The 24,198-nt window shown below is 40.1% G+C and overlaps 1 protein-coding gene across 1 annotated transcript in view; it reads left to right on the top strand.

Annotated features, from left to right (window-relative positions):
- LOC112108272 (GPI ethanolamine phosphate transferase 2) overlaps positions 1 to 24,198 on the top strand; it is a 122,749-nt gene that overhangs the window by 76,667 nt on the left and 21,884 nt on the right. The window contains exons 11-12 of the mRNA XM_024202331.3: positions 10,378 to 10,687; positions 15,013 to 15,176. Coding sequence (XP_024058099.2) covers positions 10,378 to 10,687; positions 15,013 to 15,176 — 474 coding nt within the window. The remainder of the gene's footprint in view (positions 1 to 10,377; positions 10,688 to 15,012; positions 15,177 to 24,198) is intronic.

The raw sequence follows: 24,198 nt of genomic DNA, 5'->3' as shown, positions 1-24,198 counted from the left end.
CAACCTTGTCTTTACGCCATCCTTAGCATTACGTATCAGGACTTCCCTGTTACTTGCTTTGACAGGACAGCTACTTTAAAACTGTCTACTACCTTTTACCTTTTAAGATAAAAAGACTGCCATAGAGACTGAAGTGCAGAATACATACAGTATGGGCTGTAGTAATATAGGTCTTTCTACCTTGCCTTGCAAATGTGCCTGAACTCTGATTCAGTCTGGTAGAAATATCTGGAAAAGCAACATGGTCCAATACTGGACTGCAGATCAGGAAATCTGAGTACTTTATTTGTAACTCATTATGTGATCTTCACGAGTTATGCTTTTCCTAATTTTGTAACTTGACCATAATGTGAGAAATATATGTTGTGTATTAGGTTACATATAAAAACTACATTAAAAGGTTGCAAAGTCAAGCACCTAAACTTCATGTAACTTCATGATCACTTACTATTTTTACATCAGGACTCCCTGCCTCATTCAGTGCACAAAATGAATGGAGGTCACTGAACGGGGTAGCTGTTGAATATTTCTCTTTACTTGTGCCTTATTTACTACACACCATCCAAACCCTGAATTCCATACAGAATTATTTCCTCATGGGATTTTCTCAGGAGTTCCTCACCATAGCTGCTGAGTGCTACACAGACATTAATGAATTGATTCAGAGGATCCCTTGTGAGATGATGATATTCCCATTTTACAGATGAGGAACTAAGATGCACAGAGATTAAAGCCAATATTGAAAATTGGGCCCTAGTGGATGCTCTTGACAGAGATGTTACTTTTTATAGCACATACATTAATAGCACAGCTTCCAGTGACTTCAGTTGCACTTGAGTGCCCAGTGTGTCTGCAAATGAAGCCCCAAGTTTCTCAAGCTGAGCACTAAGAAAGTGAGAAACAGAGTGGCCACTTGTGAAAAGTTTGATTTGTGACTTGCCCAGCATCAGTTAGAAGCTTGGTGGCAGAGGCATGAATAGAACTCAGATCTTCAGGGTGTCAATGTATTTCCCGAATCACGAGGTCATCCTTTCAGTTCCTGCAGTCCCCTACATTACAGGCAGTTCTCGACTTTACAATGTTCGAGTTATGATGAACGGCACTTATGACACATCTACATTGACACCCTGATTCAACTTATGACTATAGGTTTTGAGTTTATGACGCTCGGTCCAACAATGGAGTAGATTGCAGTTCCGACTTACGATACAATTGTAAGGAACCGATCATAGAATCATAGAATATCAGGGTTGGAAGGGACCTCAGGAGGTCATCTAGTCCAACCCCCTGCTCAAAGCAGGACCAATTCCCAACTAAATCATCCCAGCCAGGGCATTGTCAAGCCGGGCCTTAAAAACCTCCAAGGAAGGAGACTCCACCACCTCCCTAGGTAACACATTGTGTCATAAGTCTGAGGACTACCTGTATTTACCTCACACCTCCCAGTTTCTGCAACAAATGACACAGGTCCCTCCAGACAAAAGCCTCATCCACTATACAACCTTTCAATTTATGCTAAATGAAGCAGAGGTTCTGTGAGAAAAGTGTGTGATCATGCAATTACGGACTGTATCGTGTACATGCACAAGGGGGCTGAATTAGGATTGCACAGGAAACCTTAATTCTGGCATTTCCTAACGTTTAAGTGCTTGACTTTGCAATCCTAATATTATTTGAACATAGCTTTTTGTGTGTAATTTCCTCATTTTTAAAAAGCAAACTTAAAAAAAAAAATCCACTATTTGGAACCATATTAAGCCCACATGTGGTTTGTCAACAGGGTAGGAACCTTTAGATCTGCAGCCCAGACCTCTGCTATTTGAGGTAATGGGATAATTGGTAGAAAGCATAGGCTCTTAAACTCTCTATTGGCCAGTCACTAAAGAGAGACACATTTTGCCCGTGAGTTTCAGACACTGGCTGAAAACAGAAGAATGCTGACTCGGGACTCTTGGCTTCAATCCATGGTCTGGAAAGGAATGTCCTCAAGTGGTTTCAGACCCTTCTGCCTCCTGTCCCCGAGCATGTCACTGTGTCCTTGCTGCATGTCATTCATCTGCATTCCAGTCAGGCGGATTCTTCCTTCTCCAATTTAGCCTGGGCACCACCAAGGGGGAGCACTGAAGGTATAGGAGAGACTGTCCCTGTCCTGTTCTAGTACCCAGCACTAAAGCATCCCCCAGCAACTGCTCCTCCTGGATGCTGTTTCTCTCTTTCAGCCCCTTGAACTTGATCTGTGAGCTGTGTGGGGATTGAGCATGCTCAGTACAAATGGACTCTTTGGAGAAATTTGCTGCCAAACTTTCTCTGTTGAACATGGACAAACGACAGTTGTCAGAAATTTAACATTCAGACAAGTTTGAATACATTTTTCACAAGGACGACAAAAGGCATCCCTCTGATCTAAGTACCACCACCTTGCTGAATTTCAAAGCTGCTTCAAAGTATGAAAATGCTAGAGCTTCTCAATGAAATGTTAGGAGAATGTTTTCACATTGGAAAAAAATATTTCCCTAACCTAATCCTTGAAAATCCTTAGCTGAGCTGTTTGCTGCGTCTCTCTCTCTCTCTCTCTGTCTCTCTCAAAAAAAAAATTAGCCAAAGGCAGAGACTAGCATGGAAATTTGGCAGAGTTGTAAACCACCGAAATTAAGTGTTAGGCAACCTTAGTTAAAGCCATTGCTGCCAGTTTTGCCTATAATAGAAATATTTTTGGAAGCTTTTTAAGAAATCCCACAGTTAATCCTTGCTTACATGAAGAAAAATAGAATTCATATATAGCTTCTGACGTGCACGACTTAGAACATATTTGACACTGGAGGCAGTAATGGTCTGATCTCACTTCTTATGTGATCAGTGGAAGAGAAATAGCTCTATTAAAAAGAGCAGCAACAAAATCTTGCTCTTTCTGCCTCTGCACTTCTCAAATATCCACTGGACAGCAGAGGTGGCCCCAATGTGTCAAGGCATGGATCAGAGGCAGTCTCCTCTATGCTTGACTGCGAAGTGCAGGTAGGTGCCTCATTTGATGACCGTTATTACAAGAGGAAGAAGAATAAACAGCCCAGTAGCTTTCTCCTGCCCTTGGACTCTCTGCGGGAAAGAGAGTCTCTGGTCTGAAATTTCCCTCTCCCCCTCCACTGAAGATCAAACTAGTTTGTTTCCAGTTGTGGCTGCTGCTCAAGGTGGATGAGGAAAAAGGTAATTAAAATATGCACACTCTTCCATGGCTTGTGCTAAGATAGTCTTTAAATTAAAAACCATTGAAGAATAATTTGGCCCTTCTCTTTCCCTCTAATTGCCTATTTAAAAAAGATAAAATGTGGACAGTGGAAAAAATAATTTTAAAAATAGTAGTGTGAAGAAAGTAAGACGATGTTCCATCATCTTAATGTATGTGGTTGTTTGGGAGAATTTCAAGTTTGAAACTTCATTGGCCAAATAAGTCATAGCTTTTATCTAAGATGTTAATTAAGGGAAACACCTGTTGCTGTTCTCTAAAGATTTTTTTTCTTGTAACTTGTCTCAATATATTTAAATGACTCCTGTGAGGATAATTAGTGAAATAACTTGATACAGTAAAAGCTGTTTTATCCGGCATGTTGGGGGAAATGGGGGTTGCCGGTAGTGAAAAATGCCGGTTAACTAAGAGGGAGGGAGTTTGGGTGAGGGAGAGGGCTTGTGGCAGGAGGTTAGGGTGCGGGAGGGAGTTCTGGGTGCTGGATCTGGGGGGGGGGGGTGCTTACCTCGGGCAGCTCCCAGCAAGCGGCAACCTGTCCCTGCTGCTCCTAGGTGGAGGCGTGGCTAGGTGGCTCTGTGTGCTGCCTCCACTCATAGGCGCCACCCCCTCCGCTCCTATTGGCCGTGGTTCCTAGCCAATGAGAGCTGCGGAGCCAGCACTTGGGGCGGGGACAGGGCGCAGAGCTGCCTGCTGCACCTCTGCCTAGGAGCAGGCGGGACTGGTTGCTGCTTGCAGGAGCCGCGCAAGGTGAGCGCCGTCCAGATCCAGCACCCGGAGCCCCCTCTTGTGCCCTAACCCCCTGTCCTGAGCCCCATCCCGTGCCCCAAGCTCCCTCACAGAGCCTGCTGTCTGCACCTGGTCCCATATCTCCAGCCCCACGCTCCCTCCCACACCCAAACTCCCTCCCTCTTAATTAACCGGCATTTTTCACTTACTGGCAACCCCCATTTCCCTGACATGCTGGATAAAAAAGCTTTTACTGTACTGTCAAGCCCTGGGTGAACTAGTCAATGTCAGCACGATGTGAGACTGGAGCGCTTTTAAAGAGGATTAAGCTTTCTGGAAAGTAATTTGGGATAGATTCTGCTGGATCCTGTTTTTGCTGAACAGGGTTGCCACACCTCTGATTCTTTCCTTTCATGAGGCATCATGAATGAAATAAGGTTCTCTGTCCAGAAACAATATGGAGTTTGCAGGATGCCTTTTCCCCCATCCTGTACATTTTACCGTGGAAAGGGAGCCAGTTGGCCTTAGTAATCTGTGACAAACTTAACACATTATCTACCTTTTGGGCCATATTTTTTAATTTGAAGATTTTAAATAAAATTTCCAAAGACATCCTAGCCTTATTTTTAATATATAGTTATGAAAGGTGTTTATAATACTGGACACGGTGTTTTCAGATGTTTGGAAGTACCTGGGTAAATTCATGTTTTGTGCTAAAATTGCCTCATTGCCCTGCCTATTGCTTGATTTGACTCGGTTAATGTGATATCGTCATCCTGAATGTTTGCTCTTAAGGTGGTGCTTCTGTGATGCTGAGTTACATATGCTCCTTGATCTAGTTCCACACAGTACTTTGCATTAGATTTTCGCTTCTAATTAAGAGTGAAATTCTTTTACTTCAGACGTAGTATTTTCCAGTTAATTTTCAGTTGGTCGCTTTTTAAAAGACTTTTTTAATTGGACATTTGCATGGAACATGTATTGCACAGTAACAACTGGTTTTCTTACTGAGACTATTCAACCCAGTCGATGTTTGTATAAGTGCTTCCAAGCTGAACAATTATTTGAAAATGGTGTCAAAAAGATGCAATTCCTTGCCTTAAAAAAGGTACTGTCAATTTGAAAAGACCGTTTTCTTCCAGGGTGGATAAAAATCGATGATTTAAAAAAAAAAATCGGATTTTTTTTGATAAAATGCTTTTTGAGGAAAAAACCTATCTAAAGATAGTTTTAATTAAGATACATTATAGCTCAAAGATATCTCATCATGGAAGAGGGATTATAAATTCTAATTCTATAGTATGAGACAATATATTTATATAATGTTTAAGAAAAGTTTTGTAAATGAATTCCAATAGTTAATGGATTAGGGATCCAATTTTATGGGGTTCCAGGGGCTTCTGTATAGGTTAATCTTTCTATCTACCCAATGGGACTCAGTGCTCAGTCTAGAAGATACCATCAGAGATGCTTAGTTTTTCAGTTCTCAAACTATGGATTTGTCTCTCCAGAGATAACATGTTTTTTAACAGCAAAAATGTTTTTTAAATGAATAAATAAATAATATATAGAGGAGAGAAATAATAGACCTCAACCCTATTGTCTCTCTGCAAATTTGTGTACACCGAGTCAATCCCTGACCCCTCTCTAAAAGTGCAAAGTTTCAAAAAGTTCAATGAATAGAAGATTTTGGGGGCGGAATAGATCTGGACAAGGAGAAGAAGTCTGGAGATAAATGTGAGAAGAGAGGGACAGGTAGTAGAAACAAAAGAGAAACTGTTTGAACAGCATATTCCAGAAGTCTTGAGATCTTTCTGACTGTAGCCTTCATTGATTTGAGATCTACCATAGCAGTCTCTCACTAGAAGGAAAACCTATAATGGCAGCAGGCTGTAAAAGAGACCCAGTTTGGGAATATTTTAATGAAGTTCCTCTACCTGTGGGTAAGACAGGCATGCATGCAAAATGCAAACAGTGCAACGAAGAAATGCAAGGCCTGGTTGCACGAAACAACATCATGAGAAGTGTTTCTTTTCAGGAGGAAGCTGCATTGAAGATGATGAAAGGAACATCACTTAAAAAATGTATAGTGTGTACCTTTTAAAAATGAAACCTACATCTATCTCTGAGTTGTGAAGAATATGCATTAAGGTTATAAAAACCAACAAGAATGCACTTTTATGTAGAAATCCATGATTAAATAGAGTCTTCCTGACTAGTGATTTAAATCAAATCCACCCTGTTTTCTTCTCCAACTTTGTGCCCTGTTTGAACTCAGGTCAGTCCAAAACACACTCCTTCAAATCCTTTAAGACACTCTGCCATGATGCCTGCAGATACCTGCCAGGTGGTGAGCTATGTTGTGAAGACAGCTTTCTTGTACAAATACATGCACATATTGTTAATTTACCTTTCCCCGCCTGTTGCATCTTGTCATTAAACTAGATTTTAAATTCTGAGGCAAGGACTGTATATTTACTACATAAGCAAGGGAGAGAAAAAGCCTTTAAAGGACGACAGACATTTTCAACTGAATTTTTAGGGGGTGGGGAAGTGGAGTGGGGAGAACTCATTTCCAAAAATAGAAATTGTCAGTAGGGTATATATCATGATCACATGGAAAAAAATCTCTTGGCGGGCAACACTGTTCAATAGCTACTAGCTAATTGCTTTGCAGACAAGAAAAAATCAATGCAAGGAAGTTCTGACTTTCATATGAACAGGACATTAAGTGGAAAACACTTAAATACGGTACACCAATGTGCAAGCGAACACTAGCTTGTAGTGTTAGGTTTCATTTGTGTCTCAGCCTTCTAAAAAAATTGCTTTGAAGGCTTAATGGTAGCTGTGGGTTTTTTTGTCTTTATATTTAGGAAGTCCACATTATTAGTGTCAGGTTTCTTCAGCCTTTATTGGCTTGATAGAACAACATAGGACCACAAATTATTAATGTTGGTGCTACTGAAAAGAACTGGAGCCCCAGATAATCTGCCCAATTCCCCCACCCCTTTACATTTCTAGTCTCTCTGATATGAAAATGTAGTTTTTTGGTCAAGGTTGCCTGCTAAGAGTTGTTCGGGATGCTAGTGCAAATTGCTTTCACAAAGAGTTGAAACATATGCATTTGAAAGGGAAAAGTTTTGCTTTGACTTTTTCCAGGAGATTCTGGCTAAGCTTGTGAATGCTTTCCTGGCTGAAATCAGATTTGTCCCAAGTTGGGTCCAGACTACCACATCTTGAGTACCTGAGAGCTCCTGAATCAGTTTACTTTAAGCTCTGAATTGATTCTGGTATCTATAGAGCAGGGCATGTTTGCACTCCACTCAGAACATATAAAGTAATTAATTGTGGCAATGGGGAAACTCTCTTGTATTTGGTTTCCTAAAAATATTATTTTTGAGCATTTTTCATGTATTTGTATTACATAGCACAGAGGAGCCCTGGTTGTGGACTAGGACCCCATTGTACTATTGAGTGGCTGAGTAGTCCACAGTGAATGTTGACTTTGGTCCAGTTGCCCAATGAACAGAGATGCACCCATTAATTTTTAGTGTGCATCTAGACACCTTCTCTTCCTCCCAGTTCTGCTTTGCCTTGTCTCATGCTCTCTTCTTCTAGAACAGCAGCTCTCAAAATTCTGGAGCCCGGTGATCATCTAGTCCAACGGGGGTTGGACTAGATGATCTCCTGAGGTCCCTTCCAACCCTGATATTCTATGATTCTATGATCACTTCAGGTTTTTTCAGAAACTTTTGCTCCCCTCTCAAATGCTTTCAAGCATGATACTGTGGCTGTGATGGTACCTGGAAATGGAGAATAAAGATCAATTTATGGGTGTACTAAAATATCAGTTGTAGGAAGTGCTTAGCATACGTTACGTAAAATACTGGTTTTGCTTGAGAAGCGGTGAAATGTGGTGTGTTCTGATATTCTAAAACAGAAAATTGGTAAAATGTTTTTAGTACTACCAACGGTAAAACCAAGAGAATGGCTGCAATCCTAAAGAAGAATGTTGATAAACTGGAGAGGGTTCAGAGAAGAACCCCAAGAATAATTAACAGATTAGAAAACATGCCTTATAGTATTAGACTTAATGAGCTTAATTAATTTAGCTTAATGAAGAGAAGGTTAATGGGTGACTTGATTACAATCTATAAGTACCAACAAGGGGAACAAATATTTAATAATAGGCTCTTCAATCTATCAGAAAAAAGTATAACATGATCCAATGGCTGGAAGTTGAAGCTAGACAAATTGAAAGCATAATTTTTGAACGGTGAGAGTAATTAACCATTGGAACAACTTACCAAGGTTCATGGTGGATTCTCCATCACTGACCATCTTTAAATCAAGATTGGATGTTTTTCCAAAATATATACTCTAGGAATCATTTTGGGGAAGTTCATCATGAGCAGAAATAACATTTGGGCTGCCACCTACTTTGTTGATTCCAATGTCCTGTTGTATTTATGCCTTTTTTTTTAATATCTCATGCCTCCTTCCCCTGGACACACTCACATGTCTGGTGACCATATTTGACTGAATCCTGACCCCCATCCATGTCTGGCTGTCTGGAAAACCATAACTGGAGTTCCAATTGCTAACATAGCTGTTTGCATCAATACTGCATTAATACACTTTCCATTGTTTCCAATATGGGAATGAGGTTAATCTCATGGTTTCACATACTAAAAAATCTCCCCAATATTAAATTTGGTTTGTACTTTTGTTGTTAACTTGTTTATTATAAATTGCTAAATTGTATAACTCTAGGTTAAGCACTTATTCTTATGCTAAATGTTAGGCCTTCTGCTAATTATCTGCTGCTTAAGCTAACAATACTTAAACTAACAGACTTTACTAGGCCTCAACTTATTCCAAAGCCTATCTCAAATATTAATTTTTTGTTTTCCTACTACTATTACAGCTCTAACTTCTATTTTACTATCTTAAAGCATGTTAATATGCCTTAGCACATGATATACATTTTAATATTGCTCCCTAAAATCAGGTCAGGGGTTACAGGTCAGCAACATTTATTCATGAACTTTATGATGATTTTGAAAAGGTTAGTTTTTCCTGGTTTTCTTAATTCTTTTCCTTTTCTACCATTTGTACCCACCAGTATCCCGTCCTCGACAGAAGATGGTATTGTATGCTTCAGAGGATGGTACAGGAAACCCTATATCAGAAAGTTACATAAAAACCTGACCAGAGAAGCTTCCTAGCCTCATTTTTAGTGGTTTCCTTGTGCCTTGAAACATGAAAATTTATAAGTCATGCCACTTTGTGCCTAAATACAAATTTCAGAACCTGATCTTAAATAACCATTTTTTAAAATCTTAACCACTCTTTGCACATGTACTTTATTTTCAGTAAGGTATCACATGCAGAAATGTATATGCAAGCAGAGGTGAATTTGTACAATAGTACTTGGGGGGGGAGGGGGGGCGGAGGGAGAAAAATTACATGTTAACCAAAAACACCACCCAAATTCTCTTAATGAAATATGAAGGTTGAGAAATTAAATACACAAGTTAATATTCATAAAACAGTAAGCCATATTGCTGCTTTCGTATATATTGAAGGTTGATTATACATTTAACTGAATAAAGTGATCTAATTACTTTGTCAAAAGTATAACCTAGTCAAGTTCCTGTTGTATGAACTTCTAACTTTTCAGTTTCCTAAATCCGATGTGCTTAAAATCTCAAGCTTAATGTTAACCTCTCTTCACCTGCTACTAATTTGCAGTTTGCACGTTTCCAGAGTTTAAGGTGTTGTAGTATTATGCATCCAGTGATTCTAGTCAGGTGTATACTGTTTAAAATTGGGAGATTATTGTGAAAAGTCCATACATGCCCACTGTGCTGGATTTTCTAAGGGAACTAGAGATCCTGGTTCTCTGTTTGGCTGAAATAAAAACATGGTTGAGTAATATTTTGATATACCCTTAATGCCTGTCACTTGAAAGAGCTGACGCAACCCAAACAATTAGTTGTTGAAAGAAACTTTCAACATCTTTTCAGATTTAGGATTTTAAATTTCAAGATAAAATTCATGATGTGTTAAACTGACAAACCATCTGGACATTAATAAGTTTAGATGGAACTGGATAGGAGTAACAAATCATTGCAGTGACTTTAGCTGACTTAGCAATTAAAAAAACTAACGTGTTCTTTGCCAAAGCTATTTCATTGGGGTAGCATGGTTTAAATTTGAAATATTTTAAAGCTATTCTATTTGAAATACATTTTATGACACACTTGGCCAGTGATCACACTTGAATTTTGATGCATTTCTCAGAATCATCTTTGTCTCATACCTCTCTTTAAAAAAAAAAAAAAAAAAAATTGACTTGTGAAAATAGATACTAATAATTAATTTATCTTTCTGGTTTTCCTTTTTAGGGGAATTATTGAAGCTCGTTTTGTTTATGTCTTTGTTCTTGGCATAATCTTCACTGGAACCAAAGATTTACTCAAATCACAGGTTATATCTGCAGACTGCAAGACCAAGAGTATCGGTTTATGGGAAGTATATAGTGGATTGGTTCTGCTAGCAGCCCTGCTATTTAGACCCCATAACCTGCCAGTTTTGGTGTTTTGCCTGCTGATTCAAATGATAATGACAAGATGTATCTGGAAGCCACTAAAATTTGATGCAGCTCAAATTACTATTATGCATTATTGGTTTGGCCAAGCTTTCTTCTATTTTCAGGTAAGCTCATAATATGGCATCAATGAAAATAATGTTATTCTACCATGTGTTGTGTTAAATTGCACCATAAGGCCTGATCCTGCAAAGACTCAAGTCAGTGGAAATACTCATGCAGGATGAGGCCCCTAGGTTTCAGTTAACTTTATTCTCCACCAACCTAGTATGGAATAATATTTGCACATACATACAGAAAACAAATAAATAGTGCTAACTTGCGCATATATATGTGTGTGTGTGTGTGTGTACAGTGCTATTGGCAAGAACGTGAACTAAGCTAATATAAAATTGCAGTCAATTTATAACTTTTCTGGTCTATTTTAGTCTCTCTCTAAAGGTTACTACTAATAAAATATAATATGGTAAAATCTATCCTGGCACATATGGGGAAGGATAGCTTCTGAAAATAGAATGTTTTATTCTTAATATAACATCAACTAATTTCTTGAAGGAATAAAGCTTCAGAAATAAAGTATATACAAAAGGAAATATGTAAAGTTCATTTGTGGAGCAGGAGGTATTAATAGTGGTAGTTTTAGTGGGCAATGGGAAAACTCAAGGGTTAAGTGGACTAACATGAACATTTTAAAAGCTTTTGAAAAACGTCTATGGTCCATGTTAATTAAGGTGTTTAATAAATAATTTGAGATGGTGTTTTGCCAAATTCTCAGAAGTGCTTTGATTTCCTGCCATAGTATAAATATTTACCGTCACTGATTTTTTTCAAAATGGAAAAAGATCAGGTAACTCCAGTAAATACCTTCATTGTGGACTGTAACATTGGCAAAAACACTGGCATGTAAAATCATGTTCATTCACCCTGCTTGGATCATGCTGGTTTGTATAAAATATTCCACTTTAATATGGAGTCCTAGGTGCTACTGCAATACAAATAATTAATATAAGAATGTTAACTGACTTGATTAATATTTAAAATAGCAACAGACCAATCTAGTTCTGTCCCTGACATGAGGTATACAAAGTCTCTGAACTGGAACTGTATGAAACTTGGATGTAGTTTAGGTGAGATGAAAACTATTTTAAGTGTAATTTCAGTCGAGAATCTGAAGAAGGGCCAAATTCTGCCATCCTTAATCAATACGTTGAACTGTACCTTACTCCCTGAGGAGTCTCATTGATTTCAATGAGTAGAGTTGCTCCATTTTGAGTAAGGGTGGCAAATCTAACTCTCAGGGTAATATTGGGGATATAGAATATAAGGATACATTATACACCTCTACCTCGATATAACGCGACCCAAAATAACACGAATTTGAATATAACGCAGTAAAGCAGTGCTCCGGGGGGGCGGGACTGTGCACTCCGGCGGATCAAAGCAAGTTTGATATAACGCGGTAAGATTTTTTGGCTCCCGAGGACAGCGTTATATCGGGGTAGAGGTGTATATAGACATTGATTTGGGAGGGTGACATTTTTCCCTCTCTTTTTCCTTTTTGTGCTGGTCCCTGGCTACCTCAACCAGCATTTCCATCCCTGTGGAAGGGAGATGTGGATTGGATTGGCTTCCTTCTGAATGAGAGAGACGACGGGGGGGAGGGGAGGGGGCGGGGCGGGGCGGTCATTCATAAGGAATTGCTGTGGCTTTTTCTCCTGCTATATGGGAATATATTCTATATGAGGTGTGAGGGTTGCTGGCCATGCTTTTTGTCAGGGAAATTCTCATGGACACTCTTTCTTAACTTTTATACATGGTATTTTTATTGTAAAATTGGGGAAATCGTTGTCTTTAGAGGAAAGATGTTAATTTGCCAGTGGGTGGATCAGTATAATTAAGGGGTGTTATTGAGATGAAGATGCGAAAGCCGGCTTAATTTGACTCGTGTTGCTTTTTCGCTTTAATTGCTACATTGTGTTAGAAGATGAAGAAAAAATAAATAAAAAAATCAAGCGTATTAATCAACTGTAACAAATTTAATGCGGTTAAATCAGCATCTTTTTTATGTGTCAGGTTGTTACTGTAAGTCAATAGCTTATGAACCTCAATGAATTTTTCAACAACCTTGACTGATTATCATTATTTTCCTGAGCCTCAAGCCATCCACTCCTTCCATCGGATCATTAATTCCCTGGAAGTGCCCTGTGGCTTTATCATTGCTGTTTAATTCAGAGCATACAGTGACAATAAAAGTAAAAGTTACTTTAGTCTTCATTAATTATAGAGAGCCCTAAAAAGTGTAGACCATTGTCTTCATGCTGAAACCTGATGTTTACAAGCAGTGACAGCTTAAAGTAAATAATGTCTTTAAAAAGTCTCCAAAACCAGTTCATAAGTTGAGGTTTCAGTTAGTATTCCACGGTCGGCTTCATAATTAAGAAAATAGCAATTGAAAATATCTGGAGAGGTTCATATTAGTAAAACTTTATTCAAAAGCACTTACAATGTAAAATTGTCAGGAATGGATGACCATTGGCAGATGAGGCTTCCATTTGATTGCATTGGTCAGACTTGGCTACTTTAACTGTCTTTGAAACACTGTGCCTACAAGAGGGAGGAAGGAAATTGTAGGCTAAACCCTTGAATATTGTTCTTGCCTTTCTTCTTCTATTTCATATTAAATTAATGATTGGATTCAAATAATTAGTTAAAATAACTCTTGAGATTTTTCTTGCACAACCTGCTTGTACAGCTATTTATTCTGCATGATGCTCTAGTTACTAAAGAGGGGCATGCGTTTAAGGCCAGGTCTTGAGGAAAAGCGAACAGAAGAACACTAACATTCTGTGTCGTTAAACTAGTGTTAAAGCAGATTGGAAACTCGTTAGTCTGACATACTGCCAGTGTCACAAAATGTCATCAAGGCAATGCAACTGATAGCTTCCAAATAGTGAGAGGTGCTTCTGACCATATGAAATTTCATGTTTTGAGCAAAATGAATGCTGCTTTCAGAGGCATATGGTTGCCTCCCTTCCGTCAGACTTTTGAACATAAAGGAGTTATTCTCCACAGCATATATGCTATATTAATGTAGTTTTGCATTTGCCAAAGATTTGTTTTAATTCTTGCTTGTGAGAAAAGCTTCATGCTTCAAGGGTTCCAGAGCATGATGGATTACCACTGAATGTTTTCCTGCAACAATGAATTGTCTCTTGCCATTTCTACCATATCGCCATGCCATAATAATCTAGTAAACTAATAGTGTTTGAAAGATTTCAGTAATATTTTTGAATAAAAGCTGACATGCTGTGAATTGTCAAGTTATTTATGTATTCTGTAGAGAATTAGAAATTGTAAGCTTTGAAAATCCAATTCAGTACCATGAAATAATATAATATATATGGTATGAAGTATTTTATCTTCTACTGTTCCTCCTCCCTCTCTCCCCCCCCCCCCCCCGGTCTTATCTCCTTGGCATCAGAGTACAGGCAGAATATTTCCTTCATTACTACTTATCTGTAGTCCATCCTTTACTGTTCTTCCCTTCCCCCCTCATCTTATTGCCGACCATTAATGTTACACCTCTCCCAAGGCTGGGAGATTAGAGTATGCATGTCCTTCTTAGAACATCTTTGTGGTGCTATGAGAAATTACACTGTAATGGACCCTAATTCAGACCGTTGACTACTATTTCTTATGCATGTCTCTATTCATAAACATAGACAACTTACAGTAAGTTGCACCCTGTCAAAAAAAGTGGTATGAAGTTATAGCACCCTCACCTAGTCTCTTACACTCCCTTAAAGAATTACTACAATGTTGTACAGTAGTGATCAAATGGCTGACTGTGACTTATTCAACAATGAGGAAACATGTAAGACTTAATGAATAATTTAACAAAGGTATTTGTGACAGTCCAGTTAGATAGATGTGGTAAGTTGCATATATTGTTCCTTCGTCCACTAGAACTCTAAATTGGAAGCACCATCTTCTCTTGGGGAAAGAGATAAAATCTCTCTGTGAATTTAGTCCTGAGAATGCTAACTGTAGAACTTTTTCTTTTTGAATTATGCGTGATGGCAGTTTGATATGGATGACATTCTCCTCAGGACTAAGACTAAAATCACCAAATACAGTTCACTGTGTTGCTTGGGTAAAGTTTTTTGTGTTGATTCATTAAACGAGAGGTAGATGTATTTGAAGAAAACAAAATAGGACAAGCAAATAGTCACTTTTTATTTGTTTGTGTTCCTCATTTATGTGCTAAAGTAGAACCTCTTTCTCGTAAATTTCTTCAGTTAAATCCAGAATACTGATTTAGGGCTCAAAGACCTATTAAGCCTTTAAACCTAAATGTTAATTAAACTCTTTGATATGTACTGTTTCATTCTGCCTTTCAGACATCTAAGTGATCTCTTTGTTTTATTTTCAGGGAAACTCAAATAGTATCGCTTCAGTGGATATTTCAGCTGGTTTTGTGGGATTGGACAACTATGTGGAAATACCAGCAATTTTTCTTACAGGGTTTGCAACGTATGCAGGACCTTTGCTTTGGGCCATTCACTTGCTGTGCTACTTGAGTTCTGAAGTTAGCAGGTACTAAAATCTGATACAATTAAAAGTAATAAATGATTATCACAGATACAGAAAAGCATCCACATGATGTAAACCCGTTTAAGAAACTGGAGCTCATACGCCTTTCCCCCCTTTAACCTTAGCCCTTTGTCGCTCTTCCTGCCCTTTTTATCGTTCACTACTCTTACTAACTCCCTGATTCCTCACCCTATTTTTATTCCCATGTTTTCAAAAAGAAAAAAAAAATCATGGATCTGGCACAGGTTTGTTAATCATCTCCATGTTCGTATGTATGGTGTTATATCCCCATTTGTTCACCTGTCACTTAGATTGTGAGCTCCCTGGAGTAGAGACTCCCTCTCTTCATCTGTGTCAATCTATACAGTGCCTAGCACAGTGGGGTAAAACAGCGTTTGGGTCACTGTAGTACCGTGAGGGAGAGAAGTAAGACAAAGCTCCTGTAATTTTTTTACTTCCGTTTCAGGTTTAAAATTTGAGGTTTTAAGACTATTTTGAAAACTTTACATTTGGCCATGTACAGTATTCATGCAGATGGGTATCCGTCTGCTAATGATTTTCCGAAGGGAGAATGGCTTGTACAGCATGTTTTTAGAATGCTTTTATAACAAAGATGAAAACTAAAATTTTGTAACAATGTTTTTGAGGTAGCTTCTTAAATGGAAGCTCGTATTGAATTGGTTGAATAATATGCCTCTGCAGCAGCATAAATATTTCTCAGTTTTAGGTTGGATTTTTGGAGACTGAACAAATTTTTCCTTCCTTTATCAGTGTAACTATAGCAATGGCCCACTGAGTAATCCATTCAGAGTTTAAAGAATTCATTAAAGAAAATGTTGCATGTTTTCTGTAACTATTTATTTTTAGAAATTTTAAAATCTGTCAAAGGGTTTGATGTTTTAGGCCTAGTGATTTTGTATAAATTAGGAACACTTTACACTCAGAAGTTAGCAAAGTATTTAACATAATCATTTTTGTACTGTTGAAAATTTGGAAAGGATAAATCTCCAATTCTGGAATATAGTTATACATTTAAAATGCAAATACATTTTAAAATAAAATATTTGAAAATCAACTTCATTTACTTGCCAAGACCCAGATGCAAAGTTCAGTTTGCTTCTGTAGCAGCTGATATCACACATGTACAAACAGTGTGGGAAACACACTTAAAGTTTCTGCTATAGGAAACTGAGATCTCCTTTACTGTTGTCACAGAAACCAGAATCCTAACCTCAGCACATAAGTAAGAGATGTCTTGATGTTTAGCACTTCCAAGTCAAGCGTCTCTAAGTGTTTCTTCTAATGTCTGTTTTGCGGATGAAAGTTGGACTAATAGCATTGGTTTGAGCCAGGCATTGTGCTGGCTTACGCGTCTGTCAAACAGCTCTGCCAATGCTTAGTTCTGAACTGTGACATCACTTGGTTGAGCTGTTTTCCCTTTGGACAGCTCTATAGCTCACTTAGATATATGGCCATTGTTTGTTGTCAAGCAGACCAATGTTTCATCTGAATATATTAGGTAGAACTTGCAGCATCTTTAGCCTTTCAGGGTTTGTTTGAATCTGGGTGCTGCAGATACTGTCAGGTTGGGTCTGTCTGCACTACAGTTAGACACCTGCAGCTGACCTATACCAGCAGACTTGTGCTCATGGGGCTTAGGCTGTGGGGCTGTTTAATTGTGATGTAGACATTCGGGCTTGGGCTGCAGCCCGAGCTCTGGGACCCTCCCACCTTGCAGGGTCCTGGAGCCTTAGCTCCAACCCGAGCCCGAAAGTCTGCATTGCAATTAAACAGCCACTTAGCCCAAGTCAGCTGGCATGGGCCTGCTGCAGGTTTTTAATTACAATGTGGACATACGCTGTATCTTTTCCTTTTAACCCAGGGTTTTGTAATTAGCAATTCAATGGCTATGTCCTTTGCTCAGATTCCACTTTCCTTGGAATTAAGGCTGGAACACTGGAGACGGGAAAGGGGTCAATGGGTCTGAATCGCTACTTAAACATATTGCAACTCTAGCTGTTAAAAATCTTTTTATGTTCTAAACATTCTTTAGATAGACCTCTCGTTAAATATTTTGTGAGGCATTTTTAAATATGCCTAGAGGAGCAGTAAAGTTGCTACTGCCTTTCCAATTTCCTGTTGTGCCACTCACTGATTTTCAAATTCTTTAAAAAGTTTGAATCAATATTTTAATTGGCCTGATGAGCTTGATTTCAGTGTGTACTGCTGGATATCTCCTGGAACCCGGAAATGAAAAATGGTTTTACAACCTTCATCATCTTAGATTTTAATAAATCTTTTGTACTCATATGGCACAGTAGACATTTAGTTGAATATGAGTGCCTTTTCAGATATTGTAAATGGAAATTGCACAGAACAATAGCATGCTAATAACTATAAAATGTTTAATGTTTTTAACAGTAATGTCATTCAATAAACTAAGTTTGTTGCTAGTCTAATAGGCATGCCGAAATAAATTAAGGGACTTATTACTTAAGTTACTGTAAAAGTATTACAGTGCTGACAAAATAAAACTAGGATATGTTGGCTAGAGGAAATACTGTAGCGCAAGACAGCTCCTTCCCCATTTAACCTTCTGACAGTTTTATCCCTAGCTTGCACCTTATCTAAAGTAATCCTTTTACCCCCTGTATAAATTCAATGACATGCAATGCTCATACAACCCATTTCAAAGTCAATTTTTCTTAGCTATAAAGAGGCAAAGCAAGAATTTTCTCTGAATTGCAGTAATGATACTGCTTTTTAAAATGCGGCTACTGCTGCTCATGTCCATCAGCCTCGGGAGGAAGAATCTAAAGAATTGTTCCCACCATGTTAATGTAATAACATTATAGCGAAGGAGGAATCCATGGTGCTCATCCAGGTCCTGCCTCCTGCAGTAAGCCTGGCCAGTTTTAAAACCTACACCAGAAACATCTACATGTCTCTCTTGTGTAGTGCATATGCATGCCTGGAAATAGCTTGAGACTAGGAATAAGTGTTAACAATATGGGAAAGAACTACAAAATATCTTGTTTTCTTTGATCTCTCACAACACATTATGACTACAGGAGAGGCAGGTGAATTTCCTTTGAAGCTAACATTGCACAACTGAAGTCTCCTAGGGTTTGTCCACACTGTGTTTTGGAACTCATGGGAACGAGCCTTCCAGCCAGAGTCGACAGACTTGGACTAGCAAAGCTCCTGCTAGTCCCCTGTTTGAAGTTGTGGCTTGGGCTAGAGCTCGGGCTCTGAAGCCTAGGGAGGGGTTTGGGCTTCAGAGCGTGAGCTCTAGCCTGGGCTGCACCTTAAAAGTGCTGGCTGTACAGCACTACTCTGAGTGTGTTGACCGAGGCTGGAAGGCTCACTACTGTGGGCTCCAAAACACTGCGTAGACATACCCCTATGAGCCTAGTTCTGCCCTCGCTCTTGGCCCATGTGACCCATTGCTACCAATATTATTACACAGTCTGTATGTTAAGGCAGGATTTGGTCATCTGTTTCTAAGTGAGAACTATGCAGCCAACCAGGGTTGCCTACTATCACTTGTCACAAATATATGACAAGTTGCTTCAAAGTTGACTGAAACATAAATGTCATCTTCTCCCCCTGTGGGCCAACTATGCAGCCAAACTTCAGGAGATGAAACACACTGCAATTGGCAGTGGGTAGAAGTGAGCCCTGAATTTATAAATATCTGTTCTAAAAGTTTTACTAACAGATACAGGATGTGCATATTCTAAGAGGGTTGGGATTTAAAATAGTCAAGAAATGTAGTCCTGCGTGTCAGAAATAAGTTTTGTACTGTGTAGTGTCTAAGGGCTCAATTGTAAGACAGGTCCTCCTTGTGCTAGATCCTGTACTAACGCATAACAGATGGTCACTGCCTTAAATACTTGGGTCCGGACTGCCACTCCCAGTCATGCTGAGTAGCACCTTATTATGTGAATATTTCCACCGGAACCAAGAGAACTATTTGTTGAGAGAGGTACTACTTGACAGGAATAAGGGTGGCAGAAGCTGGTGTTCAATATTTGAATGTTGTTGCTGTTCTCTTTCGTTGCATGTGATTTTCAGTCAAAAGCAGAGTGCCTATGGATTACTGGCTTCTGATCTTAGACTTTACAGTATCTCATCTCCTGGTTTTTTCCCTCTTATAGGAAGTATGTTCAGTAGTGCATGGTTTGTTTTGCCAAGCAGTTTCCACCGTCTCTGCAGACCTACTACCTGTTGTTTACGGTGCTTCCGAGAGATTGCCTGTGTAGTGTGGTTCTGTTACAAAAACATCAGTATCTGATCCTTTATTAAATTTCATAAGCTATTTTATGCGACCAGCATTTCCAACTCCGGTTGCAAAGGCTGCAGAAATTAATTCTCATAGGATGAAGTGGTTCTGTTCAAGAATAAATACAGGTACTGACGAGGTCCCATAGCAGAGCTAACTGCAATACTAACAGTTTATAGTCATAAAAACAAGCATCAGAGGGTCGCCATGTTAGTCTGTATCCACAAAAACAACGAGGAGTCCGGTGGCACCTTCAAGACTAACAGATTTATTTGGGCATAAGCTTTTGTGGGTAAAAAACCCACTTCTTCAGATGCCTGGAGTGAAAATTACAGATACAGGCATAAATATACTGGCACATGAAGAGAAGGGAGTTACCTTACAAGTGGAGAACTAGTGCTGACAAGGCCAATTCAGTCAGGGTGGATGTGGTCCGTTGATGAGGAGGTGTCAGTACCAAGAGAGGGAAAATTGCTTTTGTAGTGAGCCAGCCAGTCTCTATTCAAGCCCAAGTTGATGGTGTTAAGTTTGCAAATTAATTGTAGCTCTGCAGTTTCTCTTTGAAGTCTGTTTTTGAAGTTTTGTTGTTGCAGGATGGCTGCTTTTAAATCTGTTATTGAGTGTCCAGGGAGATTGAAGTGTTCTCCTACTGGCTTTTGTATGTTACTATTCCTGATGTCTGATTTGTGTCCATTTATCTTTTTATGTAGAGACTGTCTGCTTTGACCAATGTACATGGCAGAGGGGCATTGCTAGCACAGGATGGCATATATCACATTAGTAGACGTGCAGGTGAATGAGCCTCTGATGGTGTGGCTGGTGTGGTTGGGTCCTATGATGGTGTCGCTAGAGTAGAGATGGGGAACAGAGAAGACAACGGGGTTTGTTACAGGGATCAGTTCCTGAGTTAGTGTTTCTGTGGTGTGGTGTGTAGTTACTGGTGAGTATTTGCTTCAGGTTGGGGGGCTGTCTGTAAGCGAGGATTGGCCTGCCTCCCAAGGCCTGTGAGAGTGAGGGATCGTTTTCCAGGATAGGTTGTAGATTGTTGATGATGCACTGGAGAGGTTTTAGCTGGGGGCTGTACGTGATGCCCAGTGGTGTTCTGTTGTTTTCCTTGTTGGGCCTGTCCTGTAGTAGGTGACTTCTGGGTACCTGTCTTGCTCTGTCAATTTGTTTCCTCACTTCCCCAGGTGGGTTATTGTAGTTTTAAGAATGCTTGATAGAGATCTTGTAGGTGTTTGTCTCTTTCTGAGGGATTGGAGCAAATGCGGTTGTATCTTAGGGCTTGGCTGTAGACAATGGATCATGTGATTGTCCTGGATGGAAGCTGGAGGCATGTAGGTAAGTATAGCGGTCAGTAGGTTTCCAGTATAGGGTGGTGTTTGTGACCATCACTTATTTGCACTGTAGAGTCCAGGAAGTGGATCTCTTGTGTGGACTGGTCCAGGCTGAGGTTGATGGTGGGGTGCAAATTGTTGACATCCAGGTGGAATTCTTCAAGGGCCTCCTTCCCGTGGGGCCATATGATGAAGATGTCATCAATGTAGCGCAAGTAGAGGAGGGGCGCTAGGGGACGAGAGCTGAGGAAGCGTTGTTCTAAGTCAGCCATAAAATGTTGGCATACTGTGGGGCCATGCAGGTACCCATAGCAGTGCCGCTGACTTAAAGGTATAAGGTGTCCCCAAATCTGAAATGGTTGTGGGTGAGGACAAAGTCACAAAGCTCAGCCACCAGGCATGCTGTGGCCTCATCAGGGATACTGTTCCCGACAGCTTGTAATCCATCCTCGTGTGGAATATTGGTGTAAAGAGCTTCTACATCCATGGTGGCCAGAATGGTGTTTTCAGGAAGATCACCAATGCATTGTAGTTTCCTCAGGAAGTTGGTGGTGTCTCGAAGATAGCTAGGAGTGCTGGTAGCATAGGGTCTGAGGAGAGAGTCCATTTAGTCAGATAATTCTACTGTAAGATGCCAATGCCTGAGATGATGGGGCGTCCAGGATTTCCAGGTTTATGAATCTTGGGTAGCAGATAGAATACCCCTGGTCGGGGCTCTAGGGGTGTGTCTGTGTAGATTTGTTCCTGTGCTATAGCAGGGAGTTTCTTGAGCAGATGGTGTAGTTTCTTTTGGTACTCCTCAGTGGAATCAGAGGATAGTGGCCTGAAGAATGTGGTGTTGGAGAGTTCCCTGGGAGCCTCCTGTTCTTAATCCGACGTGTTCATGATGACTATAGCAACTCCTTTGTCAGCCCCTTTGATTATAATGTCAGAGTTGTTTCTGAGGCTGTGGATGGCATTGTGTTCTGTACGGCTGAGGTTATGGAGCAAGTGATGCTGTTTGTTCACAATTTCAGCCTGTGCATGTCTGTGGAAGCACTCTATGTAGAAGTCCAGTCTGTCATTCGACCGTCAGGAGGAGTCCACCCTGTTATTATTGGGAGTGGACCACATATACCCTGACTTAATTGGCCTTGTCAACACCTGTTCTCCACTTGTAAGGTAACTCCCTTCTCTTCATGTGCTAGTATATTTATGCCTGTATCTGTAATTTTCACTCTATGCATCTGAAGTGGGGTTTTTTTTACCCACAAAAGCTTATGCCCAAATAAATCTGTTAGTCTTTACGGTGCCAACGGACTCCTCGTTGTTTTTGTGGATACCGACTAACACGGCGACCCCTCTGATACTTGGCACCCGTTTATAGTCATAATACTGTTAACTGACATTAGGCATGGGTAGGAAGGAGCTGCTTCCTTCACTGACTTAGGTTCTAATGTTCAGCAAACCAGTATTTTTCCAAGGAAAATTAAGAGTTTGGACAGGAACTGTTAGCAGAACTCTAGGGAGACTTGAAAGGCCACCCAGAAAAGCCCTAGAAAAGATTACTTATGATAGTTCTAAGTTATTTCTATCGTTAGTGGAACAGGCTGTTTAAACTACATAATGAAAAAACAAACCCAGGGTTGTAGAACAGATTAACAAAAATTAATGAATGATGTAGAATGTTTTCTAAAAGTTGCATAGTGTTAAGGGACAGCAGTGACAGCTGGGAGCCTGAAACTTTAAGTGGGTGCCCTTGAGGTAGAAGGGGGAGGCGGGGGGTCAAAGTTACAGTTAACCCTGAAACTGTGATAGTTATACCATCAGAAGTTGACCTTCCCGCCCAGGATGCAAAGGACAGAAAGGTGGAAGCCACCCTATGGAGAGACTTTGAGGCTTCTTTAGCAGCTGTAAGAGACTCTTTGGCCCTACCTGCTTCCCCAGAGCTATTGTGGTCTGGCTAGAATACCTAAAGTCTCTAGACAGAAAGGACCATCCTGACTACCTGTCCATCTTTAAGATATCCCTAGCATTCACTTCTGTTACAGATGCCTGCATGAACGTTATGTGACTTGCAGCCCAAGCCATGACGTCTAACTTAGTAGCCACGTGCCAAATCTATTTATGTCCCTGGGTAGCAGAGACCATTTCAGTAAATCCCGGGGACCTCAAAGTTCCCAGGCACTCTCCTTTTGCTGGGAAAATTGGATGAGATAGTTGGAGATAATGCATCTAAACTAAAGCTGGCCCTTTGTTCATCAAACAGAACTCAGACTATAAGGCCAACAGACCGAAACATTCCCTTCACTCATTCTCTGGCTAGAACTGCATAAGAAGGGATAAAAGCTATTCCAGAAGGAAACCTTGGAACTCCTACTTGGATAGCAAGGCCAGTGGTACCAGCAATGTATCAAAAAGCTGGATAATAAAATATTGGTTCATTTTAGCCCAGTTTAAGATTAGTGGACAAAATATCCCATTTCTCAGAGGAATGATCTCTCGACCACAGACAAGTGGGTACAAGAGAGAGAGAAGCATTGGTTACTCGAAGTCAGGGCTCCAGCTCATCCATTCACTCCTCTCAGGAAATCCTGTCAGGAAGGAACTTAACCTGTGGAACTCATTGCCAGGGGATGTGAAAGCCAAAACTATAATTGGGCTAAAAAAAGAACTAGATAAATTCATGGAAGATGTCCATCATTGGCTATTAGCCAAGATGGTCAGGGATGCAACCCCATGTTCTGGGTGTCCCTAACTCTGATTGCCAGGAGTAGAAGATAGGGGATGGATCACTGATGATTGCCTGTTCTGTTCATTCCCTCTGAAGCACCTGGCATTGGCCACTGTGACAAGACAGGATTCTGGGCTAGATGGACCATTGGTCTGATCCAGTATGGCCGTTCTTATGTAAGCAGTTCATCACATACTGCAACACAGAATTTAAGCTGTCAGAAAAGCGGAAAACAATTCACCACAATGGAGAGCATTGAAAAACAGGTATACTCCTGTAATTACTTCCCCCTTGGCTCTTTATCACTTTGCACATTCCTTCTTGCCATTCTTCATTCCTTGTAATTGTCCTGTATCTTCTCCCCCTAGGAAGCAGAAAAACCTTTGGCAAAATGAAATTGAGCAGCAACTTTGCCCTTCCTTTCTCTCTCTCCTTTGTGCACAGTAAAAGCTGCATGCTGATACTGAGCTCTTACCAGTATGAGTTCCCGCGCTGGTAGAGAAGCATGCTAGAGCCCTGCGTGGAACTAGTCTTTAATCCCACTCCCACTATTATGGCAGCAGGTCCTGCGGGACCCACGGGGTCCCAGTCCCGCTGCGGGGCTCTACAGCATGCCTCTTAAAAGGAGTATTCTGGATATATTGTACTGTGTGTATCTCTGCACGGCTTTGGATCAGACATCCTCTGACT

This window comes from Terrapene carolina, unplaced genomic scaffold (genome assembly GCF_002925995.2).
Source record: "Terrapene carolina triunguis isolate 2854851 unplaced genomic scaffold, T_m_triunguis-2.0 Scaffold33392, whole genome shotgun sequence".
In the NCBI taxonomy this organism is placed as follows: Eukaryota; Metazoa; Chordata; order Testudines; family Emydidae; genus Terrapene; species Terrapene triunguis.
The sequence above is the reverse complement of the archived record's forward strand: the minus strand, read 5'-3'. Positions and strand labels throughout refer to the sequence as shown.